This window comes from Artemia sp. Qi Xiang Cuo, chromosome 17 (assembly GCF_049724085.1).
Source record: "Artemia sp. Qi Xiang Cuo chromosome 17, ASM4972408v1, whole genome shotgun sequence".
Taxonomy (NCBI): Eukaryota; Metazoa; Arthropoda; class Branchiopoda; order Anostraca; family Artemiidae; genus Artemia; species Artemia sp. Qi Xiang Cuo.
The window spans coordinates 56,829,481-56,855,806 of record NC_142810.1 but is presented as its reverse complement, the minus strand read 5'-3'; the positions used below and the strand labels follow the sequence as shown (position 1 = coordinate 56,855,806).

At 34.5% G+C, this 26,326-nt stretch overlaps 1 protein-coding gene across 1 annotated transcript in view; it reads left to right on the top strand.

Annotated features, from left to right (window-relative positions):
* Positions 1-26,326, top strand: part of LOC148942395 (extracellular serine/threonine protein CG31145) — a 243,110-nt gene that overhangs the window by 108,960 nt on the left and 107,824 nt on the right. The window contains exon 4 of the mRNA XM_089103653.1: positions 8,529-8,607. Within this exon, the coding sequence (XP_088959779.1) occupies positions 8,529-8,607 (79 nt within the window). The remainder of the gene's footprint in view (positions 1-8,528; positions 8,608-26,326) is intronic.

Genomic DNA, 26,326 nt, shown 5'->3' with positions numbered 1-26,326 from the left:
AGATTGCCGAAGATGGTCCTTTTGGGCCAACCGTCTAGGGCAAAACGGAAAGCAGGTCGTCCGCGTTTGGGTAGTCGCGTTTGGGTAGTTGGCATGTCGTAAAGAAAAATTTAAAGGAAATGGGAGTTTCCTGGTAGGGTGCAAAGAGGGAGGCTTTGAAAAGATTAGAATGGAGGAGGAGCGTACGTAGCTATGTTGGGCTCAGGCGGTTTGACGCTGGTGTGAGTTGTTAGTAATAGTAGTATTCATTTTCGAAATGTAATTTAGGCACCACTGTTGTATATGTTTAAATTATATAGACCGGAAAAGAATAATTTAGACAAAAAATTGTTTTTTTAAACATATATATTTTTTTTGCGTGATTTTGATTGTTCTGTGGTGTAAAAAAACAAGAATGGGGAGCAAAGGCTTATATTTGCCTGGAGTCGGTTTTGTCTTTGAAAGAAATGTTCGAATATTTGCGGTTGCCTTTTCTCCATTCTATGACATATTATACACCAAAGGACAAGGTCGTAGCCGGGGGGGGGGATGCTACTGGGTTCGAACCCCTTCTGAAATGGGGTTTGAACCCCCTATAGCTTACATTAAATTTTACGTAGCTTACATACGTCAACTGATTTTCCTTAACTTACAGATATATTTTCACATGACAAGATTCTTTTTTTTTATATAAAACCTGTGATAAAGCCTTGGTGGGAGGCGGAATAATTTCCGAAGTATAGCCTAATAAATAATAATAATAAAAAAAAAAAAAAACAGAAAACTTGCATGTAATAGCAGTTGTGTTGGACTAAACCAGGGCTGAAGGGCAGGTATGCCCGGGTAAAGTTATTAAAAACTTATTCATTTGTCTAGCTTTCATCGTTATTTAGTTAATTAATTAAAACAAAACTTTCCGAAAAATATTCTTTTCAAATAAAAGTAAAGCCCACTTCAAACTAAAGAGCAGTAGATATAAATAACTGTTTATGTTTAAACTCAAAATGATTATTTAGAACAATTAAAGGACAAATGAGATCTGCAGCGTTAGGTAATTAGATAAAAAATCGAGGCAAAAACACAAAATCTTTGAATATATAAAGGAATAAATTGATCCTGGATCGAGTAATACTTGGATTTAATATGAAAATCAGACTTAAAACGAAAAAAATTAATTGCTATTAAAGTATAAATGTAACTTAAAACGAATATAAATTAAATAAACAATCAATGCTAACAAACATACAATATATATTAATGCAAATGAATAAATAAATCTTAAAACGAGTAAAACTTAAATTAAATATGCAAATCAAGTTTGAATCAAATAAAAATGACTATAAACAAGAGTTTGGGTATCGTATCACTGCATAAGCCTAAAACCTACAGCATCATTGGCGTTTTACTGAAAACAATTCTTTTAAATATTTTCACTTTAGTAACTTTAAGAAATCAAAAATTAAATAAGATTTTATGGAATAAATATCAGCATATGTAGGCCTATATTAAATTGACAATGCACGTTTTTTTTTTCAGTAAACTCATTTGATTTTTTTTTCAGTAAAGTACAAATTATATTCTGGCTTTTAGAAAGGGTTTTGAACCCTAGGGGTTTTGAACCCTACTCACATTAATTTATGCTTGCTTTGAGTTTGACTAATATTTATTTTAATTTTTGTTCGTTTTGGGTTTCATTTATTTATTGATACTGATTTGGGGTAGTTGTATGCTTGGTAGATTATATGATAGTCCAGACGCCAGGTGTTGAAAATGTGAACCATACCACGACGGAATGGGGCTGCTACGAGAATTAGCCTACCCTCCATCCCCTAAATTGACCATGCGGATTCAAAAATACCAATGGCACTTGCTTGCGAGTGGCGGAACGCTCCGAAACTTGACATTTTATTATATTTTGATGTTTCATGTAAGAAAATGCATGTTTCACAAAGTTTGAGGTGCAGTTTTCCGCTCAAATAGAAATGCCTAGAAGCCATAGAATGTTTTCATAACAGACTAACACGATTAGTTAAAAAAATTGGCAAAACTGTATGAGTCTTGAACAGTCTTGGGAAGTATAAACAAAATCAAATTGAATATTAGATATATAATGATATTAATTGTTGAAAGATCCATCAGTTCAAGATTTTTTTCCACTGTAATTTTTATTTTCATTTTCAATGCTGTAAGAACTGGAAAATAATTAATTTGTAATATACGAGTAAATCGTTTTCAGTGAAGCACCAATGACGCAGAAGGCTTTAGGTTTTTACAGTTAAAGAAGGGGGCAGTATCCAAATTTTGCTTGTAGTGAAACTATTTGTCTTGACCAATCTTGAAAAGAACTAATAAATTAACCTAAATATTTGATGCATAATGATATTAATTGCTAAAAGTTCATCAGTTCAAAATTTTACTGTAATTTTAATATTTATTTTCAATATTAAGTACAAAAGAAAACATTTGTAATGTAATTAGTTTTCAGTAAAGCGCCAATGACGCAGTAGGTTTTAGGCTTCTGCAGTGAGACGATACCCAAACTCTTGTTTGTAGTTATTTTTATTCGATTCAAACCTGATTTGCATATTAAATTTAAGTTTCACTCGTTTTAAGATTTATTTATTCATTTACACTAATATATACTGTATGTTTGTTCGCATTGATTGTTTATTTAATTTCTGTTAGTTTTAAGTTGCATTTATACTTTGATAGCAAAATATTTGTTTTCGTTTTAAGCTTGATTTTCATATTCAATCTAAGCATTACTCGCTTTAAGATTAATTCATTTATGAATAATTATATTTAGATTAATTATTTATTCATTTATGTTATTGCTTGTTGTATGTTTTTTGCTATGATTGTTTATTCAATTTCTATTCGTTTCATGTTTAATTTATTCTTCACTAGTAATTTATGATCGTGTTCCGTTCTTATTTTAACTTGTATTTCTATTTGCTTAAATTAAGTTTAAAGTGACCTTATAGTTTCTTTGAGAATATTATTTGTCTGAAAGTTTTTTTATGTAATTAATTTTTGTTCGTTTTTGATTGCTAAAACTTTTAAGTTTTTATTGCATGGAGGGGGGGGGGGCTTACTGTCCGATTATTCTTGACTTTAAAAAAACGGATCTAGAACTTTCAATTTAAATCGAATGAGGCTTTTTTCAAAGTCTATACGATTACCTCTTTGATAAAAATCTTATATATGAACAATTGACAGCTTGCATAACTTGTGGACAGTGATTGACAACAATGAATGTATTGAAAAAATACCTCCAATAAGGGGGTTTAGACCATTTCACTTACTGACACAAAGGGATCACGACCTTTGGGAATTGACCTTAATAGGAATTTGTGTGCCAAAGCAATTTTGCATCTATCACAGAGTATGTATTTTAACCTTATAATTGAATGATTATAATAGATTTCCTATGTGTTCTTCCCATACAAAACCCCTTCCCATAAGTTCTAAACCCCCCTTAATAAGTTATGCCCCAGGGCATAACTTACATTGCCTACCCCTAGGCCCTGGTGGGCTGTGTCGACACCGGAGTTTTTTGTTATCAGAACTTTGAACTGTTTTAACAAAATTTCTATCACAAAATTTTTATATGATGCATTTAAGGCGTTGAGGAGGGAGAGGGGTTAGTTGCACTTCAATCTCTTTTGACTCTTAAAAAGTGAACAAGAACTTTCAATTTTCAATCAAATGAGCCCTCTCTAAAGTTTATTCGAGCATCCCTTCCATAAGAAATAATATGAAGGATTTGGAGAATCCTCAAATTACAACACTTGCCCTGACGGTTTTGGGGGAGTTGTAATCCTCAAAGACCTAATTTCCAAAACTTAAAACTACGTTTAATAAAATGGCTGGCTTAAAATTTTGATTGGATGTGTTTGGAGAAAAGATGGGCGTGAGAGGGGGGTTAGTTGCCCTCAAATCACTTTCGACTATTACAAAGGGCACTAGCCCTCGGGATTTCCAGTCGAATGAGCCTGTTTCTAAGTTTCTAAGAAGACGCCTTCTATAAATACCGTATAAGCCCCCAGGACATAGGATGATACTCTTCCCATGAGGGTTTTGGGGAATTGCCCTCTTTAAATACAAGTATTCTATCTAGAAATCAAATATGCTGAATAAAATTGCTATCTCAAAGTTTTGATTGGATGTGTTTGGGGGAATGATGGGCGTGGGGGGGGGGGCTAGTTGCCCTCCAATCACTTTCGATTATTAAAAAGGGCACTAGCCCTTTAATTTCCAATCGAATGAGCTTGTTTTGAAGTTTCTACGACAACGCCTTCTAAAACAACCTTATATGCCCCCAGGACATAACTTAAAACCCTTGCCCTGAGGGGTGTGGGGGATTGTCCTCATCAAAAATATATTTTCTATCTGGAAATCAACTACTCTGAACAAAATGGCTATCTGAAAATTTTGATTGGATATGTTTGGGGAAATGATGGGCGTGGGGGGGGGCTAGTTACACTCCAATCACTTTTGACTATTAAAAAGGGCACTAGCTCTTTAATTTCCAATAGAATGAGCATGTTTTGAAGTTTCTACGACAACGCCTTCTATAAAAACCTTATATGCCCCCTAGGACATAACTTAAAACCCTTGCCCTGAGGGCTGTGGGGGAGTATCCTCCTCAAAAATGTATTTTCTATTTGGAAATCAATTACGCTGATCAAAATGGCTATCTCAAAATTTTGATTGGATGTGTTTGGGGGAATGATGGGCGTGGGAGGGAGCTACTTGCCATCCAATCATGTTCGACCATTAAAATAGGCACTAGAACTCTTGATTTCCAATCGAATGAGCCCTTTTTGAAGCTTCTACGACAACCCCATCCATATGAAGTCCCTCTGGGAAAAAAAGAAAATAAATAATAAATAATAAAACATTGGAGCCGTATGGCCTTTACTATAGGCAACGCTACAGGGTTGCCTCTGATATTGTATTTTAGTCTAAATTAACGTTCAGTGTTTTTTTTTTTATTACACCAAACTCAGATTTTCATTTTAGACTGGTTTCAAGATGCTATGAGTTGGAACTGACCGAATCCTATGCTGTGCCTAAATAACGCGTACCCCCGCCCCACATATTGTATTGATCACTACAACAACTTAATTAGTTGGTCAATCATGTATAGATTATGTTATTATCAATATTATTTGTTCTTTATTTACTTACTTAGGTCCTGGGTCATCCTCATGGGACGTTGTAAAGTAATTGGGCTATTTTGACGTTGTCAAGTTATCCGTCCATCGATTTTGTGGCCTGGCTCGTGGACAGACGGGTTCATATCCATATCCATTGTAGAAGAATTACTACTAAATTGTCGTTAGATTTGAAGCCAGTAGCCATCATTGGCTATTGGCAAGATTCAAATAACTGAACCTTTGTAGGAATAAAGCCAGTAGTCATCCCTGGAAGGGTCTGGAAGGGTCTTACTTAGTGGATAATATTACTGTTTTGATTATCTATGTATTTTAGTTATATGTCAAAACCCCATTTCAGGGGGTTCAAACCTCAGTGGAAAACAAAATTTCAAAACCGGATTTTCATGGGTTTTCAGGGGGGGTTTGAACCCCCCTGAAATTTCAAAATTTTGAAATCTTGAACACCATATTTTCCCGTCTATACCTTTCTAAAATTGAGGGGAAAAAACAGCTTGATGTTTATGGTTGCCTGAGTTGTCTTTGAAGAAAGTGTAAGAATATTTACGTTTGATTTTTCTTCTAAGGCAATACGGCATGATTATGCCGTACGTATTGCATGATTAGGCAATTCGGCAACACGGCAATGATTTTTCTATGGCAATGCTTTTTTCTTTCTACGGCAATTTAGGTACGCGCTGAACGTGATATCTTCCCGTTTATAGCTTTCTAGAATTTTTTTTTTTGGGGGGGGGGTGGCTTTGGTTCGTATTGTCTTCAGATCTATTTAAAACTAAGTCATTTTCATTTTTATGACCATAAGACAATCTATTTTAACACATTAAAAGTGCCTAGTTTATTATCATCATACCGTTTGATTTGGTAATAAGTTGGGGCTATTAATTGGGTATTTACTCGAGAAAATTCTCTGCTAGGTTTGCCACAAATCGACATTGTGCATTTGATTTTGAAATTGTCATCGTCTCCAAATGGAGATGGGCAGGTCGTCTCCAAATGGAAATGGGCAGGTCGTCTTCAAATGGAGATGGGCAGGTCGTCTCCAAATGGAGTGGGAAGAGGGCGTACGGAAGGATTTTAAGGAAATTGAAAGTCAATGGGAGGGATGTAAAGAGTGAGGTTTCAATTAGCGTGGGGCAGAGGAGGAGCGTGAGCAGCTATGTTTGCTGCAGGTGGCTTTGTGCTGCAATAAGTTGTTAGCAGTAGTAGTAATAAACCTTGCAGTCAGGATACTACAGTTTTGAATAAATTGTGGATGTGTTTGCAGTGCAGACTCTCTTAAGCAATAAAAGCGACTAATGTTGTCATAATTTTTCCCTTTTTTGAGACAGGTTGAGTTATGCCTGCTTAAGCTTGAATTGATAGACACAGGATGTATTAATTTCAGCTGCGGAATTTCAACTGTTTTCAACTACGTGACAGGTTATATAATGTCTGTGTTAGCACGGTTGATTGATCTCTGCTAGAAAATACATGGCCTGATGTTTGATCCTGGCTGCCTCTGGGCCAACGCAAGGACCTTTGTAGTCAAGAAGCGTTGTTATAGAATAGACTAGACTAGGCATAGACCGTGTTCCCATCATAAATCTGCCCACGTGGCCGTTTGTTATCGATTTTGCTGCAAGAGACCTGTGGAATGTTAACTTCCCAGACACGATGTGGTACGAGCTTGAAGTATATAGATGTGTGTGGCCAGAATGTTACGGTAGGCAGGTCACCCAGCTACCTTGGTTCAAAAGTACATGATGACTGTGGTAATTGCATCATCCAGGGTCCTGACATATATAGAAGTGTATAGTCGACATGTTTTGATGGTCAAACTGCTCCGTGGTTCTACAGCCTGCTGAAAAGGAAATTTTGGTGCAGAAATATCTGACAGGGTGGCAAAGGTGAACGCTGTCTTGATAGCCTTCTGAGAACAATTTTTCAAAAACCGCAGATCAGCCATCTCATGGGAGCACGAATCTACTCTGCCTCGGTTGCTAGTGTCATGCTGTACTCGTCAAAGACGTGACCCATGACTCGTCAAAGACCGGCATAGACGATGGAAGGTGGATGCTGCTCAGGCGAAATACCTATATAAAATCGATCGTGTTAGTTTGGTACGGAGCTTAAAGATCCTCCGATTCTTTTAATCATTTTTCCTGTTGAAGCAGATTGGGGCTGGCTCGCTGGGGAAAGGTTAAAAGGACTCTTTGATTTTTTACTACTCCACGGAAAACCTAATTAGGCTACTGGTATTGCCTAATATATAATGTTACTTAAATCAATGTATGAATGGTCAATTAGCAGGAAGTAATATTAGTTTTCCTTTTCGGTTTCGGAAATACATAGGTTGAAACGATACTGCAGTAGTAGTACTTATTCTCTTTTATATGGCTCTCTAAGGAGGTTCTCTAAGGAGAATTAATGCAAATATAAAGGCGTAGTTGAATCAGTTCCCGATCTGGACTATCATGGATTTGACTTTATTCAACGCTGTTTTTGAACTGAGTGTAGTAATTTTTCTTTGAACATACTTTGTGAAACATACTTGTGAAAATACTTTGGGAAATTGGATGAATTAAGATTCAATCAAGGTTTGAAATTACCTGATGTATTATTCATACCTGACAATTTTTCAGCCATCGCTTCTATCTCTTGAAATGGCACGAGCCAAAGTGCCGGTCGGAGGGCAAACATAACAAAAAATCCGCAAAAGTTTCTCTTTTTGTGTTGAGAATTTTCGAGCCGGGATCGTCCGCAAGATATTTTCCTGGGGAAATTTCAAAAAGGATGGAATGTTCAGGGGGAAGGGGGTATTTACGTGGGAGGAACTTTACTTTTAGGAATGGTTTGTGGGGGGGGGGAAGAATTTTCCAGGGAGGGGAGATAGATTTCCCGGCATTACTTGAAAAACGATCAGACATTAAAAAACGAACATAAATTATTCTGTATATTAGCGGGGTTGCCCCCTCCTCAATATCTCGCTCTTTACGCTAAAGTTTAACCTTTTGTCCCAATCCTTTAAGAACCACTGCTGAAACACAACGGCACTTGAAGTGGAATAACAAGCTTTTTAGATACCTAATGAACTTTAGCCTAACGAACAAGGGGTTGGGGTGGGGGCAGCCCCCCTCATATATAGAATAATTTCTGTTTGCTCTACGGGTTTCTGTTGTTCTTTACTTTCAATTGGAAAAAAAACTTGTTTGTTTATCTAATTCTTATTATATGCGTGGTGGCTGTCTACCTGATTGCGTGCTGCAATATTTTTTTTTTTTTGTAGTATCTATTCAGGTAAAGCATTTTATTGGTTTTCAGCACTTCTAAGGCTTCTGTTTCTGTTTTTTTTTTTTTTTTTTTTTTTATTTATTAACTTCTCTTTTATAGGTCAAAAGGCTGGTGGGACGCAGTTGAAGCTTGTTGTTGAGTTTCCTAGTCAACGATATGCACTTTTCAAACCCATGAGGTAAGCTAATTTTTTTTCTTACTCTTCCCCCTCAGTAGAAAAAAAACGGAAAAAACTACAAATGGGGAAAGAAAAGTTATTGGTGGCCCATAGGGCGTCAAATTGACGTTTCAGTGTCTGGATCTTCTTGTTTTACAAGGACTGGTAGCAGGGCTATCCTTGTAAAAGTAGGATTTTAACCCCGGACCCCCTTTTGCCAAACAGAGTTTCAATCCAATGTGTTACCACTGGGTAAACATTGGTCGTAACTAAGATTCGAACCTGGTTTACCACGACCACAATGTTGGGTCTTCACCACAAGACCATTACGTCCTGAACACAAAGTAGGGTCCTACCAAAATTGTAGGTTTGAATTTCCAGGTTTGGTTTCTGTCTTGATACGAATTTCGATATTTTTAATTTAACCTCTTCATTTTCGGCTTCTAATCCCCCCCCAAATGTCTTTTTCTGGCAAGCAAAATAAGCTTCTAAAGTTTACCCCCCCCCTTAACTCCTGGAAAATGTTCTCATTATTGAAAACCTTCACCTTGCTCCTCACAAATGGTTAATATTCAATCTCAAGTATACGGATGATGTTTTATCTGGATTATTGGAGAAATATCTTAAGTGTCACATAAACTAGTACAGTTGTATTATTATTTTATGTATTAGTTAATGATATATTGGTTATGCATTGGAATGCTGTATTCCGTATGTTCGTCAATGTGGAAATTAACAAGCACAAAGATTTTAAAAGTTGTAAAAATACCGTGAAAGAATGTAATAATCTTTACCAGAAAGAAAAAATTACGAGGTACATTAGTCAAAACCATCGATAAGTCTACTGCGCCTTAACAAATACAAGGTACGTTTTCTTATCTTAAAAAAAATGGTGTTTTAAAACGTTTAAACTAAAAAATATAAAATGATATGAAGCATCTTAGTCAAATTGTTAAAAATCTTCAACATTAGAGAGAGAGAGAGAGAGAGAGAGAGAGAGAGAGAGAGAGAGAGAGAGAGAGAGAGAGAGAGAGAGAGAGAGAGAGAGAGAGAGAGAGAGAGAGAGAGAGAGAGAGAGAGAGAGAGAGAGAGAGAGAGAGAGAGAGAGAGAGAGAGAGAGAGAGAGAGAGAGAGAGAGAGAGAGAGAGAGAGAGAGAGAGAGAGAGAGAGAGAGAGAGAGAGAGAGAGAGAGAGAGAGAGAGAGAGAGAGAGAGAGAGAGAGAGAGAGAGAGAGAGAGAGAGAGAGAGAGAGAGAGAGAGAGAGAGAGAGAGAGAGAGAGAGAGAGAGAGAGAGAGAGAGAGAGAGAGAGAGAGAGAGAGAGAGAGAGAGAGAGAGAGAGAGAGAGAGAGAGAGAGAGAGAGAGAGAGAGAGAGAGAGAGAGAGAGAGAGAGAGAGAGAGAGAGAGAGAGAGAGAGAGAGAGAGAGAGAGAGAGAGGGCTATTGCACAACTTTCTTAGCTCTTGGCTAATTTACAGTTGCAAAAACATTACATGTTAAACATAGACGCAAAAAAATGGCACAATGTTTACCTTTCAAAAGAACTAATGTTGGATCAAAGATTATGAGTAATTTATTAGAGTAGAATCTGGCGTTGGTGTCGGTAAAAAAAAACTATCAATGCCATCTAGCATTTGGCGATACTCGAATTTTTTTTTTCACCGTTATAATCTTTTTTTTTTTTTGTCGGGAGCTGAGATCAGACACTTTCTTCTATACTAATTTTACCAACTACACTAATTAAATTAACTTTTACTATTATTACACTGGAAAAAACTGCAATTTTTTCCTTGCTTGACATTAAGCAAGTAAAGATTTGTCAGGATCCTAGTTCTTAGATCAGCCCCACATTACAATACATAATGTGTAATAAAAGTATTGCTTTCGTTTTTTAAATTTCTTTATTTTTTGTGACTCGTGTCCGTTTATGGAGGGCCCATAGCAGGGTCCTGAGCCCCTCTGCTTCGTATGTGTAGACATGTTGAACCTCTTTTGACTCGTGACTGTTCATGGTTCAATTAGAGAATATAATTGGAGGGCCCATAGCAGGGCCCTGGGTCCCTCTTATTTGTATATATATATAGACACGTTGAACCTCTTTAAGTCGTGATTCATCATGGGTCGTTTGATATAATTGGAGGGCCCATTGCTGGGCCCTGGGCCGCTCAACATCGCATATGTAGACATGTTGAAACTCTTTTGACTCGTGGTTGTTTGCGGATCATTTAGGGAGTAGAATCGGAGGGTTTAAAGCAGGTCCTTGGGCCTCTCAACTTCATATAAACATAGACAAGTTGAAGCCTTTTCAACTTGTGATTTTTCAAGGATCATTTAGGAATATTAATTGGAGGGCCCAAAGCAAAGTCCTGGGGCCCTAGCTTCGTATTTATATAGACATGTTGCAATGTGAATAATCACCACCGAGCCGTGAACGTTTAAGAATCTTTCAATCAGTGGTCTTGAAAGATTAAACAATTGTCTCAAACCAAAAGGGGGTAAATAATCTATGTATTTTCTAATTGGTTGTTAGTTTCAAAACTGTTTGTATTTAAAGCACAGATGATCTATTAGGCTTCGCCAGATATCTCGCTCATAGCACAATTAATGGGCCAACGTGTTCCTCAATTACAATGGCTATCTAACAAAACTCACCCGTCCATGCAATGTTATTGGATTGGGTTGAATAACGCTCCACCCGCACTTTGATTGGATACTCCCCCTTTGACACTCCCCCTGGGGAGTTTTAGTAGATATCGTCAACCTTTAGGCATCCAAATCATCTGATCCGAAGGCTTGAGGTTTGTAAAATATTCAAGTGAGAAATCTGGGTAAGCATTACTAATCAGTGTTTGAAGTTTTCAAAGCTATTCAGTACGTATGAAATTGCGAAACTGTAATATGAGTTTGGTAAAACCAAACACAATATGTAGCGCACATATTTCGGGATGACTTCCGCTTTCAACCACAGTGATGAACTTTGTTTAATTGGTGAATGCTCACGGATCATTTATTGAGTATAGGTGGAGCAGGGCCTTGGGCCACTTAAGTTCAAATATATATATATATATATATATATATATATATATATATATATATATATATATATATATATATATATATATATATATATATATATATATATATATATATATATATATATATATATATATATATATATATATATATATATATATATATATATATATATATATATATATATATATATATATATATATATATATATCTTCGTCTCTTAATTATTCACGAATCATTTAGGGCTGGATGAGTGGTAATATTTGGATTACTATAAAAAAAAAAAAAAAAAAAAAATGAATTGTCTCAATGAATAAGTTACAATTCGGAATTTGGGGTAAATTAGCTTTACAGAGGGTATACTATCCAACCTATAAATGTAAGTATAAATATATATATCAATATGAAATATAACTACAACTATAAATACATGTAATAATATGTGATTTAGCATTTATGTAGCTATTGTAGTGTCTTATATAAATAATAACTTATAATTTAAACAAGTTAAATTTGAAAAATTAAAGTTAAAATATTAAATAAAATCACGTTAACACTTATTAGATGTTGATAACTAAGTTTATAGTATATACCTGACTAGTTTACTCGTCGCGCATTGCTACGACCTGAAAAGAAAGAAGATTCAATTAAAATCTCCCCTCTGCAGAAAATTCCCAAGGGAAAATCTCCCGTAGAAGACACCATCTGTTTATTAATAATTATATATTTTAAATATATAAGTATTTGTAAAATTCCCCTGCGGAAAACCCCTGTGCTGAAAATCCCCCTCTCGCGGAAAATCCCCCGCAGAAAATCTTCTTTGGAAATCCCTCGCCTCAGAAAATTCCTCCCAGGAAAATATTCTTCATAAGTAAAATAACTATCGTATTTTCAAATATAAAAATATTTGAAAAATTTAGGATATGAAAAGTTTAGCAGTCGTTCTTAAAGCATTTTGACAAAAAGTTATAATGTAGCGTGAAAAGCGAGCGTTGAGAAAAAGTAATTTCGCTCACATACTGAAAGTTTTTGATGTTGAAACTTACTGAAATATTTTTTTTTTAAAGTTAACTTTGAAAATACCCTTCTCAGCTCAATAAGGTGGCTTCATTCTTATTGTAGAAGAAATAAAAAAAAATAATCCAACTTTTATTGAATAAGACCCTGCCTAATTGTAGTCTGGCTCAACAAAAAAGGATTAAATCTAAATTTGTTGGATATTCTCATGGATGCAAACCCTTTGGACCCGGACGGCATGCTTTGAAACCTCCTTTGCCCAGGGTACTTACACTTTGAATTTAAAACTGATTGAAAATAATGTCTTCCGTTTCAGAAAGCATTTGGTGTGCCAACCAAGTCTAATTGTCCCAAGTTACATGTTCCGTAAGCTTCAAGCCGATCAGACATTAAAAACGTATTTTGTACATTTAAGCCCTTTTTTCAAACATTGTTTATATTTTGAAGTCTTCTCGGGCCAGGCTACATATCCTTAGTTATTGTAGGATGAACCAAAAAAAAAAAAAAAAAAAAAAAAAACTGCATTTTGTACGTTACCTTAATTTCCTTTGATAAAGTATGTGTTGACGTTCCCTGTGTGCTCCGTGTATGGTTTCAAAACCAAAAATCATATTTCGATTTTCCTGATATAAAATGCTTATTTGAGAATTTCATTGAGAACTTGATACTTTGAGAAGTGCGTCTTCAGCCTGTGGACCCGAGTCATAAGATGTATGAACCTAGGGTATATGCCCTATAATTTTAAAACTAATTGGGAAAAAATGTGTGTTCATTTACGCGTTTTGAAAAATATTTGTTGCGTGATGAAGTATAATCGGCCCAGGGCACATGTTTTGTACGCTTCGACCGGGTTAAAGCGCATTTTGTACACTTAAACCCTTTTGGGAAAATTTTGTTTATACTTTCAAGTCTCCCTGGACCAGGCTACATACTGGGTTACTACTGTAAGGTGAATTTAAAAAAAAAGGTTAATTTTAAGAAAAGCAAAGTTTTCTGACAGAAGTAAAGTGCGGAGATGAATCGTAAAACGAACAAAAATTACACAGATCAGCGAGTAAGAGACCGCATGGGATGTTTGTATATTTTCTGACAGATTTTAACTTGATAAAAACAAAAAAAAATACCCCAAGAAACTCATGACATCAGTGAGATCTAGTTTCTCAAACATCAATCTAGTTTTCTGAAAAAAAAAATCTGGAATTTTTTTCCGTTTTTTCCTGCGAACATCATAGAGAGTTGTTAAGTAGCTCATATAAAGACAATTGCTATGTTTACTGTATTTTTTATTTAACAAAAGATAATGTTAAAAATAAAATACTTTTCCTTATAAAAAAACACTACATATTCGTATACAAGATGATGTTATACTGGGTGAGATGTCACATTTAAGTGACTGTACTGTCTGATTCTCTCGGGTTCATTCTTTACTATTCCCATCTAAGAAACGGTCTAAGGCTTTTCCTGTGTGTGAATTGCTGCGAATTGTTTCGCAGTTTATGCAACATATACCTGCAATATTGGTTCAAGTAAACCGACTTGTAATACTTTCCTAACTTTGTTGAGTTTTGAAAAATTAGGGCTTTACTGAAAGCTGATCTTGATTGAGGGTTTGAGAGAAAAAAAATATACACTGAAATTTATTGATTTAGTGGCCGGTGAAAGATTATTAAGCGCCTTATAAATTAAGTTTGCAGTTTCTGCAGGGCAATTAACCCCTTTTTGCCCCCTAGTCGTGTTTTTTTGTGTTGATTTTGTGTTTTCATGGTTCGTTCTTTGCATGATCTTCACGTTGTGCGTTTTGGAAAACTACCGCTTTACTGAAAACTGCTCTTACTTCTGGTTTTGAGAGTATACAAACTGTATACTAAAATTTACTGATTTTATGGACAGTGAAAGATTATTGACAGCCTTATAAGTTAGTCTTGCATTTTCTGCAAGGCACTTAAGCACTTTTCTCCCCCTAGTTGTGGTTTGATGCGTGGATTTTGTGTTATCAGGGTTGGCTCTTTAGAATATCTTCATTTTGTGCGTTGTCATAATTTCCTTCAATAAAGGAGATACTTATGTTCCCTACTGACTCCAAAGATGGTTGCGAAACTTGAATCGTATTTCGATTTTTACTTACGCAGAATGTTTCTTTAAAAAATTGTAAGTGTCTCTTCGTCCTCTTCAGTGGACAAAGCAACCAAGGCTGGATACAAAATCTTACTCCTTTTTGTATTGTCTTTTTATCGCTGCAAAATTATCTCTTGGCACCAATGAAAGACTTAGTCTCTTCGTTTTTATCTTTCATCTTCTTCATTTTTTCATCTTCATTTTATCTTTCATCTTCATCATTTTTAAGCCTAAGAACGTGAACGTGATCGTGACAGCTTGAAGCAAAGAAATGTTTAAAACCTAATTATTTCTAAAAAAGCTCAGACATTGTATAAATTGTTAACTGAAAGGTGATAACAAATTTGTGAAAATTGTAAACATGCAAAAATTCGGGAAAATAAAGATTAAAAGGAAGAGAACAGTACAAAACTAACTAAATAGTAGATGTAAAAAGTATAAATAGGCAAATAATGACCGAACTTTCTTTGGAGAAATTGGGGAAATTCTAAAAAATTCGGGAAAATTCCAAAATGTTTGTGGATACTGGAAGGAAGAGAACGATACAAAACTAACTAAATAATAGATTTAGAAGGATAAATAGGAAATAAGACAGGCCTTTCTTTAGAGAAATAATAGAAAACTCCAAAAAAATTTCACGAAATTACAAAAGTTTGTGGATACTGGAATGAAGCGAGCAATATAAAACTACTTAAATGCTTGATTTCAAAAGAATAAAAAGGAAGAAATTAACCGAACTTTCTTTGGAGCATTGGAAAAAACTACTAAGAATAAATAGAAAAAAAATGACCGAACTTTTTTGGAGAATTGGGGAAAGCTCTTAAAAATTCGGGGAAATTCCAAAAAGTTTGTGGACAGTGGAAGGAAGAGAAAAATACAAAAAAATAAATGCTAGAGTCCAAAAGAAAAAAAAAAATAGGGAAAATATGACCGAACCTTCTTCTTTGGAGAATTGGGTAAATTTCGAAAAATTCCAAAAAGTAAGTAAATACTGGAAGGAAAAGAACAAAAAAACTAACTAAATGATGGATTTAAAAAGAATAAATAGGGGAAAAGACCGAACTTTCTTGGGACAAAATGGGGGAAACTCCTAAAAATTTGGGGAAATTCCAAAATGTTTGTGGATACTGGAAGGAAAAGAACAATTCAAAATTAAATAAATGATAGTTTAAAATCTGACAGATGTCTGACAGTCTAATGATCTACAAAGTCTGCAGGAAAAATGGTAATTAAATAAAATTTAACTTTGGTGAAGAGCAAAGAAGAAGATATACAAGAAAGTCTGTTGTTTCCTGTTTTAATATCCTTCTGATTAAGTTGATTCAAATAAAGTTTCCTTTGTGCCTCATCAATGGTTTTTTTTATGTAAAAATCGTTTTCCGATTTTCATTATAAACCAGAATGCTTTGTTGACAGTTTTCAAGTTAAGGGTTTCAAGACTGGAAAGGGAATGAATAGAATTTAAACCTGCATTTTCCATTTCATGTCGTAAAACTTTCAGAAAAGGTCTCCTTAAGTAGTTAAAAAATGTTGTGACTTTTTTTTTTTTTGTGTGTTTCGATTTTCATCCTTCTCGGCTCAACCAAAACCAGTGCTTATGATAACTGCTAGATATGCTATATAGACCTACTTTTGCGGAGAAATTCTGTTTTTTCACAGTTCCTCAAATTTTTCTTATTTTATTCATATTCTACCTCTTCTCATATTTTGGTGAGAAATTGCTTTTTTCTCTTTTTCTCACATTTTTCATATTTTTCTCATATTTTGGTGAGGAAATCCGTTTTTTTCTCATTTTTTCACATTTTCACATTTTTTCATATTCTATATAATTTTTCATATTATAGCGAAAGGTCCATTTTTCTCTTTTTTACGTTTTTCATAATTCTTTTCGTATTTTATCCCTTTTTGAGTTTTGGTGAGGGATTCAGTTTTTATCTCATTTTCTTGCATCTTTCATACTTTCTCATATTTTACCTTTTTTTCATATTTTGGTGAGAAATACCGTTTATTCCCATTTTCTCAAATGTTTTATATTTTTCTTATGTTATACATAGTTTCTCATATTTTGGTGTGAAATTCCGTTTTTTCATTTTCTCACATTTTCATATTTTTCTCTTATTATACCTCTTTTCTCGTATTTTGGCAAGAAATTCCGTTTTTTCTCATTTTCTCTCATTTTTCCAATTTTTCTCATGTCCTACCTCTTTTCTCATATTTGATGAGAAATTCCGTTTTACTTATTTTCTCCATTTTTCACGTTTTTTATCTCATTTAACCCCCTTTTCTTATATTCTGCCTGTTCTCTTATATTTCGTTATATTTTACCTCTTTTCTCAAATTTATTATACAATATGAGTATTTTTTTGAATTTACCTCCTACAAAAAATATTTGTCTTTGTATTTGAATCTAAATAACTTTTGACAAACTTCTAAATTTCTAATGGAACTATACACATTTACAACACATGACTTATTTGACTATAGAAAAAGACATGTGAGAAAATGCGCGTTAAATTTTGACTTTATCTAAAATTTCAAGAAAGATATTAATAGAAAATATATTTCAAAAAAGGAGAGAAATATGGAATACATTGTATAATCCTTTTGTGAGACTTTTTCTTGGTGGTTCTTTTTGTAGAATCAATCGAACGTCAATTGAAGGAGAAGTGCTGGGTGAATGTGTGTTCAGTGTTTGTCCCTTTTCTTATATTCTGCCTGTTCTCTTATATTTCGTTATATTTTACCTCTTTTCTCAAATTTATTATACAATATGAGTATTTTTTTGAATTTACCTCCTACAAAAAATATTTGTCTTTGTATTTGAATCTAAATAACTTTTGACAAACTTCTAAATTTCTAATGGAACTATACACATTTACAACACATGACTTATTTGACTATAGAAAAAGACATGTGAGAAAATGCGCGTTAAATTTTGACTTTATCTAAAATTTCAAGAAAGATATTAATAGAAAATATATTTCAAAAAAGGAGAGAAATATGGAATACATTGTATAATCATTTTGTGAGACTTTTTCTTGGTGGTTCTTTTTGTAGAATCAATCGAACGTCAATTGAAGGAGAAGTGCTGGGTGAATGTGTGTTCAGTGTTTGTCCCTTTTCTTATATTCTGCCTGTTCTCTTATATTTCGTTATATTTTACCTCTTTTCTCAAATTTATTATACAATATGAGTATTTTTTTGAATTTACCTCCTACAAAAAATATTTGTCTTGGTATTTGAATCTAAATAACTTTTGACAAACTTCTAAATTTCTAATGGATTATACACATTTACAACACATGACTTATTTGACTATAGAAAAAGACATGTGAGAAAATGCGCGTTAAATTTTGACTTTATCTAAAATTTCAAGAAAGATGTTAATAGAAAATATATTTCAAAAAAGGAGAGAAATATGGAATACATTGTATAATCCTTTTGTGAGACTTTTTCTTGGTGGTTCTTTTTGTAGAATCAATCGAACGTCAATTGAAGGAGAAGTGCTGGGTGAATGTGTGTTCAGTGTTTGCAAAGAGGGAAGGAATGACATTAAAACTACATTATTCTTTGTATTACTTTTTCCTCAAGATGATTGAGAATTTTCTTTTGTTATCTGCGAACGGTTGGATGCCAAAATTCTCTTTTGATTTTTCATCGGAATGTTCTCTTTAAAATTTCTAAGTGCTTCATTGGCATCTTGAGTAAACAAAGCAAACGTAGATGAATGCAAAAGAAGGGTTTTTTTTTCAAATACAATTTTCTTGTCGATAAAAAAAAAATCAATCGTTACAAGTGAAAACTTTTTTTTCATCTTTTTATATTTTTCTTTCCTGAGACGAAATTTTTTAAAAAATAGACGTGATTATTGGACACAAAATTGTAATTTTACCTAATTCCTTTAAAAAAAAAACATTAAAAAACACAATTTCATCTTAGAAAACACAAGATTTAATTATTAAAAGTATTTTCTTTTTGGTAAATAATACACTTCGCACAATCAGAGGCAACGCGCAATCAGATAGAAATTATACTTTTGAGGAGGACACTCCCCTCACAGCCCTCAGAGCAAGGGCTGTACGTTATGCCCTGGGGGCATATACGCTTTTTATTGAAAGTTTGTCGCAGAAACTTCAAAAAGGGCTCATTCGATTGTAAATTCAAAGAGCTAGTGCCTTTTTAATAGTTAAAAGTAATTGGAGGGCAACTAGCCCCCCTCTCATGCCCACCTTTTCCCCAAACACATCCAATCAACATTTTGAGATAGCCATTTCATTCAACGTGGTTGAAAATTCTGGAAATTAGGTCTTTGAGGATGACAACCCCCTCCCTCACTGCTCTCGGGGCAAGGCTTGTAGGTTATGCCCCAGGGGTATATAAGGTTTTTATTGAAAGCGTTGTCGTAGTAACTTCAAAAAAGGCTCATTCGATTGGAAATCTAAATGGCTAGTGCCCTTTTTAATAGTCAAAAGTGATTGGAAGGCAACTAACACCCCTTCCACGAACATCGTTTCCCTAAACACATCCAATCTAATTTGGCTATCTCATTTTTTTGAAGTTCAACGTAGTTGAAATTTCTGGAAATTATATCTTTGAGCCTGACACCCCCCCCCCCTAAGGTCTTCAAGGCAAGGGTTATAAGTTATGCCCTGGGGGCATATATGGTTCTTATGGAAGGAATGCTCGTATAAACCTCAAAGAAGGCTCATTTGACTAGAAATTGAAAGTTCTAGTTAACTTTTTACGCGTCTAAAGATATCGGAGGGCAACCAGCCCCCCCTTCTCATGCCCTTTTTTCCCAAATGCATCTGATAAAAATTTTGAGATATCTATTTTGTTAAAAATAGTTCAAAGATCATATAACAAAAACTGCGGTGTCAACACTACTTCCCAGGGCCCGGGGGTAGGCGTTGTGAGTTCTGCCCATGGGGGCATATATGGTTCTTATGGAAGGGATGCTCGTATAAACTTCAAAGAGGGCTCATTTGATTGGAAATTGAAAGTTCTAGTTCACTTTTTAAGAGTCAGAAGAGATTGGAGGGCACCTAATCCGCCCCTCCACGCCCTTTTTTTCTCAAACCCATCTGATAAGAACTTTGAGATAGCCATTTCTTAAAAAATAGTTCAAAGACCGTGTAACGAACTCTCCGGGGTCGACACAGCCCCCCAGGGCCCGAAGGCATGCGTTGAAAGTTATGTCCTGGGGTATTATAAGGTTCTCATGGACGGGATGCTCGTAAAAACTTCAGAGAGGGCTAATTTGATTGGAAATTGAAAGTTTTAGTTCATTTTTTGAGAGTCAAAAGAGATTGGAGGGCAACTAGCCCCCCACGCCCCTTTTTCCCGAATGCATCCGATAAAATTTTTTAGATTGCCATTAAGTTAAAAATTATTCAAAAGTCATATAACAAAAACTCAGCTGTCGACACAACCCCCCAGGGGCTGGAGGCAGGTGTTGTAAGTTATGTCCTAGGGCAGATATGGTTCTTATAAAAGGGATACTCTTATAAACTTCAGAGAGGGCTCATTTGATTGGAAATTGAAAGTTTCAGTTCACGTTTTAATAGTCAAAAGAGATCCGAGGGCAACTAGCCCCTCCCGCCCCCACGCCTTCTTTTTCCAAACCCAGTGGATGAAATTTTTTAGATAGACATTTTGCAACCCCCAGGGCCTGGTGACAGGCGTTGTGAGTAATGCTCTGGGGGCATATATCGTTTTTATGGAAGGGATGCTCGTATAAACTTCGGAGAGGGTTTATTTGTGTGGAAATTGAAAGTTCTTGTTCACTTTTTAAGAGTCAAAAGAGATCGGAGGGTAGATAGCCCCTCACCCCCCCCCCCCTCTCCACGCCCTAAATGCATCAGAGGAAAATTTTTAGATAGACATTTTGTTAAAAATAGTTCAAAGTTCAGATAACAAAAACTCCGGTGTCGACACAGCCCCCCCCCAGGGCCCGAGAGTATGCGTTGAAATTAATGGCCTGGGGGCATATATGGTTGTTATGGAAGGGACGCTCGTATAAACTTCATAGAGTACTCATTTGGTTGGAAATTGAAAGTTGTAATTCATTTTTTAAGAGTAAAAAGTGATCGGAGGGTAGCTAGCCTCCCCCCACACTCCTTCATTTTCATCCCAGAGGCACTTCATATAGAAGGGGTCGTCGTATAAACTTCAAAGGGGGCCTTTTTCAAAGGGGTTAAACTTTTTTCACTTTGATATTGTTACTTTGATTCCAGTTTTGATACTTTGATGAACATTTGATTTTTTTTTAACGTTTGATTTGATATAAGGAATTTTTAAAAATTTGAAACTTTTTGCAATCAAAAAGAACAAAAATTAATAAAAATTTTTTTTCGAAAAATAAGTTTTTTAAAGAAAAGTAAAGCCCAGTTTAAACTTTATCAAAGCAGATACAAATACCTTTTAAAATTCAAACTCAAAACGACCAGAAATTAATATTAAAGAATAAATGAAACCAAAAACGAACAGAAATTAAATAAACAATCATAGGAAAAACATACAACAATCAATAATATAAATGAATAAATAGATCTTAAAGCGAGTAATGCTTAGATTGGATATGAAAATCAAGCTTAAAACGAAAAAAAGTATTTTGCTACTGAAGTGTAAATGAAACTTAGGCTAAAACGAACCGAAATTAAATAAACAATCAATGCAAACAAGTAGCCTATACAATAGATATTAATTTAAATGAATAAATAAATCTTAAAACGAGTAAAACTTAAATTGAATATGCAAATCTATTTTATTTTCAATGCTGTAAGACCTGGAAAAGAAAGTATTTGTAATATAATTCGTTTTCAGTGAAGCACCAATGACGCAGAAGGCTTTTGGTTTTTATTTACAGTTAAAGAAGGGGGCAGTGTCCAAACTCTTGTTTGTAGTGAAAATATATTTTATCTTGAACAACTTTAGAAAGAACTAATAAATTAAACCGAATATTTGATGCATAATGATATCAATTGCTGAAAGCTCATCAGTTCAAAATTTTACTATAATTTTAATGTTAATTTTCAATATTAAGTACAATACACAATATTTGTAATAAAATTTGTTTTCAGTAAAGCGCCAATTACGCAGTAGGTTTTAGACTTTTACAATGAGAGAAGGAGGTGATACCCAAACTCTTGTTTGTAGTTATTTTTGTTCGTTTCATGGTTGATTTGCATATTCAATTTAAGTTTCACTCGTTTTAAGATTTGTTTATTCATTTACATTAATATCTATTGTATGTTTGTTTGCATTAATTATTTATTTATTTTCTGTTCGCTTTAAGTTTCATTTATACTTCAATAGCAAAATATTTTTTTTTCGTTTTAACCTTGATTTTCATATTCAATCTAAGCATTACTTGCTTTAAGATCTATTTATTCATTTATATTATTACTTGTTGTGCGTTTTTTCCTATGAAAGTACTAGTACTTGTAGTAGTACTACTACTAGTAGTAGTAGTAATACTATTACAACTAGTACTACCGACAACTCATCGCAGAAGCTTTGCCAGCTAAGAGCAACGCAGCTCCGATCGATTCCAGTTTTTTTCAGAGCTTCACTACTCTCTTCCACGAAGTCAGAGGTGTAGGTAGGGTTTTTAGCTCCCGGGAGTGATGCCAGTTTTATTAGTTTAGGCAAAATGTCAGTTAGGCAAAGTTAGTTTATCCCCCTCCTTGGCCTTAACGACCCCGTCTTTCATAAAATATATCAAAATGCTGCCTTATGTATGCTGCCCCGAAGAAAAGTATACCCCCTTACCGACCCTAGATGCGTCACGCGTAGTTCATTGAGATGAACTACGCGTAGTTCATAGATGCGCCACGCGGTTCATTGAGCTAGAAAAACGGAAACATGATTGTATTGACTAGAATTAGCAAGGGGTTTCGAATCACGGTTCCAAATAAATACCAATAAATCTCGTTGTTGATAGCAAAATATTCTGGCAAAGAGTTGATGCAAGGGTTAAGCAAATACCTGTGTCATTGCCAAACATATCACTGAACGAAAAAGATTTCTACGAGAGAAAATTAGGAATTCAATTAACCGTTAAATTGGTAACCAAACAGTTTGTGGTAATGAATTGTAGGTGGAGAGTGACTCGTGTTAATAGTAACCGAAAATAGACACCAATGTTCGCAAGAATGGGTAAGAGGTCGTAATTGCAGCTGCAGTTGTAATTAAGTTGCAGTTGCCATTGCTGAAAGTAATCACAAAATAGGCACCAGTGTTGGCAAGAATGGGTAAGAAGTCGTCATTGCAGTTGCAGTTGCAATTAAGTTGCAGTTGCCATTGCTGAAAGTAACCACAAAATAGGCACCAGTGTTGGCAAGAATGGGTAAGAAGTCGTCATTGCAGTTGCAGTTGAAATTAAGTTGCAGTTGCCATTGCTGAAAGTAACCACAAAATAGGCACCAGTGTTGGCAAGAACGGGTAAGAATTCGTCATTGCAGTTGCAGTTGCAATTAAGTTGCAGTTGCCATTGCTGAAAGTAACCACAAAATAGGCACCAGTGTTGGCAAGAACGGGTAAGAAGTCGTCATTGCAGTTGCAGTTGCAATTAAGTTGCAGTTGCCATTGCTGAAAGTAACCACAAAATAGGCACCAGTGTTTGCAAGAATAGGTAAGAATTCGTCATTGCAGTTGCAATTAAGTTGCAGTTGCCATTGCTGAAAGTAACCACAAAATAGGCACCAGTGTTGGCAAGAATGGGTAAGAATTCCTCATTGCAGTTGCAGTTGCAATTAAGTTGCAGTTGCCATTGCTGAAAGTAACCACAAAATAGGCACCAGTGTTGGCAAGAATGGGTAAGAAGTCGTCATTGCAGTTGCAGTTGCAATTAAGTTGCAGTTGTCATTGCTGAAAGTAACCGAAAAATAGACACCAGTGTTGGCAAGAATGGGTAAGAAGTCATTGCAGTTGCAACTAAGTTGCAAGAATGGGAAGTGGTCATTCTTGAAGTTGCAGTTGCAATTGCAGTTGCCGAAAGTAGCTGAAAAATAGACACCAGTGTTGGCAATAATGCCAATACTCTATTCCTCTATTATTTTAAACATTTTATTACTTTTATTATTTTAATTATTTTTGTCATCGAGATAAAAATATAATAAAATTTTTATACTATACAGAATATTGGATTTAATCAATTTTTTGTTAATTATATTTGAATTTACTTTTAATCTATTTGGTAATTTAATTTTTAATTAAGTTAAATATAATTTAATCATTTCAATTTGATCAATTTTTGTTTTAATTAATTTATTAATTTTTTATTTTATATTAGGAAATACTGGAAGGGAGGAATAGAAGAGGTCATAATTGCAGTTGGAAATAAATTTGGGTACTGTTGTATTAGCTGGAACCCACGCAATATATTATATAGGGAAGATGCTTAAGAAACTAGTCAAACGGGTTTCTTTCAAAAGAGAACTGGATTGCAAACCGTGGTTTGTCATTGCGTTTACAATATATAAACTATTGTTTTTTGGGGTTTAGGGGGGGAAAGGTATCTAGTTAAGGTTAGGTTACGTATTTAGTATATGCTATGCTCTACCCCTACCCCTAATGTGCAAATATATAGCCGAAATTTGTTTCGAATTGTTATATTTTCATCCTATTTTGTTTTATTTCATTAGCATTAACCAAACTCACTTCTTGCGTGGGCTCCAGCTAATACACCAATACCTAAATTTGTTAATAACAAGATATTCTGGCGAAGAGATGCAAAAGTCAAGTGAATGATTGTGTCACCGCCAAGAATATATATAAACAAACAAGAAATCAATGAGAGAAAATTGAATTATCCGTAATATTGGGAATAAACGTAAAACTTAATTTTGTTATTCTATCTATTGTTAATAAGTAAGATTAGTAAAATCAAGCAACTCTATGCTATAGACGGAGGGCCAAATTTTCTTTTTGGTTTAAAAATCAGGAAAAGTATATCCTCTTTCCTAAGAACAGGAAAAGGGAAAGTATAAAAATTGACGAAAATAGGTAAGACAGCTATAACTTGCAATTTGACTTGAGGAGACCTAACTGGTTTTGCCTCCCCTCTGAATGTCATAAAGAGATTTCATCACATTCTCTTTATATTTAAATATATTAATAATATTTTCCCTTTATCAGGCATGTTTCAGGCTAGGTCTGATTGCCACTATTTGATTACTGGTACAAGAAAGGAGCTGTCAGCTCCAATTGCCATTACTACAGGGTCTAAGTTTTCCTTTATTTATCGAGGGAAAAATATGAAATATCAATGATAAGACAAATAATAAAATAAAAAGATTTGAAGAATTTAGATATAAAGTTAGGAAAAAAAATGTATTCCAATCATGTGTTTTATTTATTTTTCGTTTTTTGTTGTTTATTTTACTAAGTTTTTATCCAATTTTGTTTGAGTGTTTGTGAAGGAGTATGGTGGAATGCTTAGAACTGCTATTTTATTTATTTTTTTCTTTGTTAGGGTGACTCCAGTAGTAGCTAAGCAAGAAATTATGCATGTATTTATTTGTACCAGCCGAATAATTAGCTCATATTTATAATCAGTACTAAGGAAATTTTTATTCTTTGCAATTGAGGAAAGTTTAACTGTGCTCCAATTATTTCGCTCCACCTACTCCACTGCCTAATCCCCACTCTGTATGTCCAGGGGTGATTGGTTTATTGCCGCGCTTTTTTTTTCGAGTTGATCGTAAGTATAAAAAGCCTTGCTTTCTCTCGAATTACATTAGCAAGACCCATGCTAATGGGTCTTGCTGACGCCTACCCATGTAGCCTACCCATGTTTGCCTCCTTCAGGGTGATGTTTTTTAGTGGAATTAAGGTCTGCTAGATGCTGGCCTCATATTGGAATGTCAAAGCTCTCGCAATTCTTTCCTGGTAATTAATGCCTGAATCCAGAATACAAACAGAAGAGGGGAGAAAATACACCCTCGTTTAACTCTGGACATTGTATGGAGGTACTTTGTAGTGAGGTACTTTTTATGGAGGTACATGCCAGGAGGTACTTTCCTCCTTGCATGAACTAAAGACAAGAAACAGAATAAAACAAACAAAAATAAAAGAAACAGAAAGTGACATATTAAAAAGAGACAAGACAAGAAACAGAATAAAGGAAACAAATATAAAAGAAACAAAAAGTGACATATAAAAAGAGACAGAAAAGAACACACAAGCTTATAGCTTAGCAATCTTCAAAAAGACTTAGAATTATCTTCGCAGTCAGGATCGAAAAGTTAAACATTGATGGTCATATGATAACCAATTCAATATCAAAAGAAGCGGGTCTTCGGCCCAGGGATTCATTTGAGCCTTCATGGAAATCATGAACCAACTTCTAATTTAATTTTGGCATTGCCTGTTATATTGCAAACTTACTTGGGTAAGGTTTAAGATTTAGCTTTACACTTTCTGCCTAAAAATTCTTTAAATTTAATTGCAATTAATTAAATTTTTTAATTTAATTAATCAATTTTTCAATAATTAATTAATCAATTAATTAAGAAACTCGGATTGATAGGTTACTATTGATGTTCCTCAAGTGTCTGACTGAGAGAGACCCAC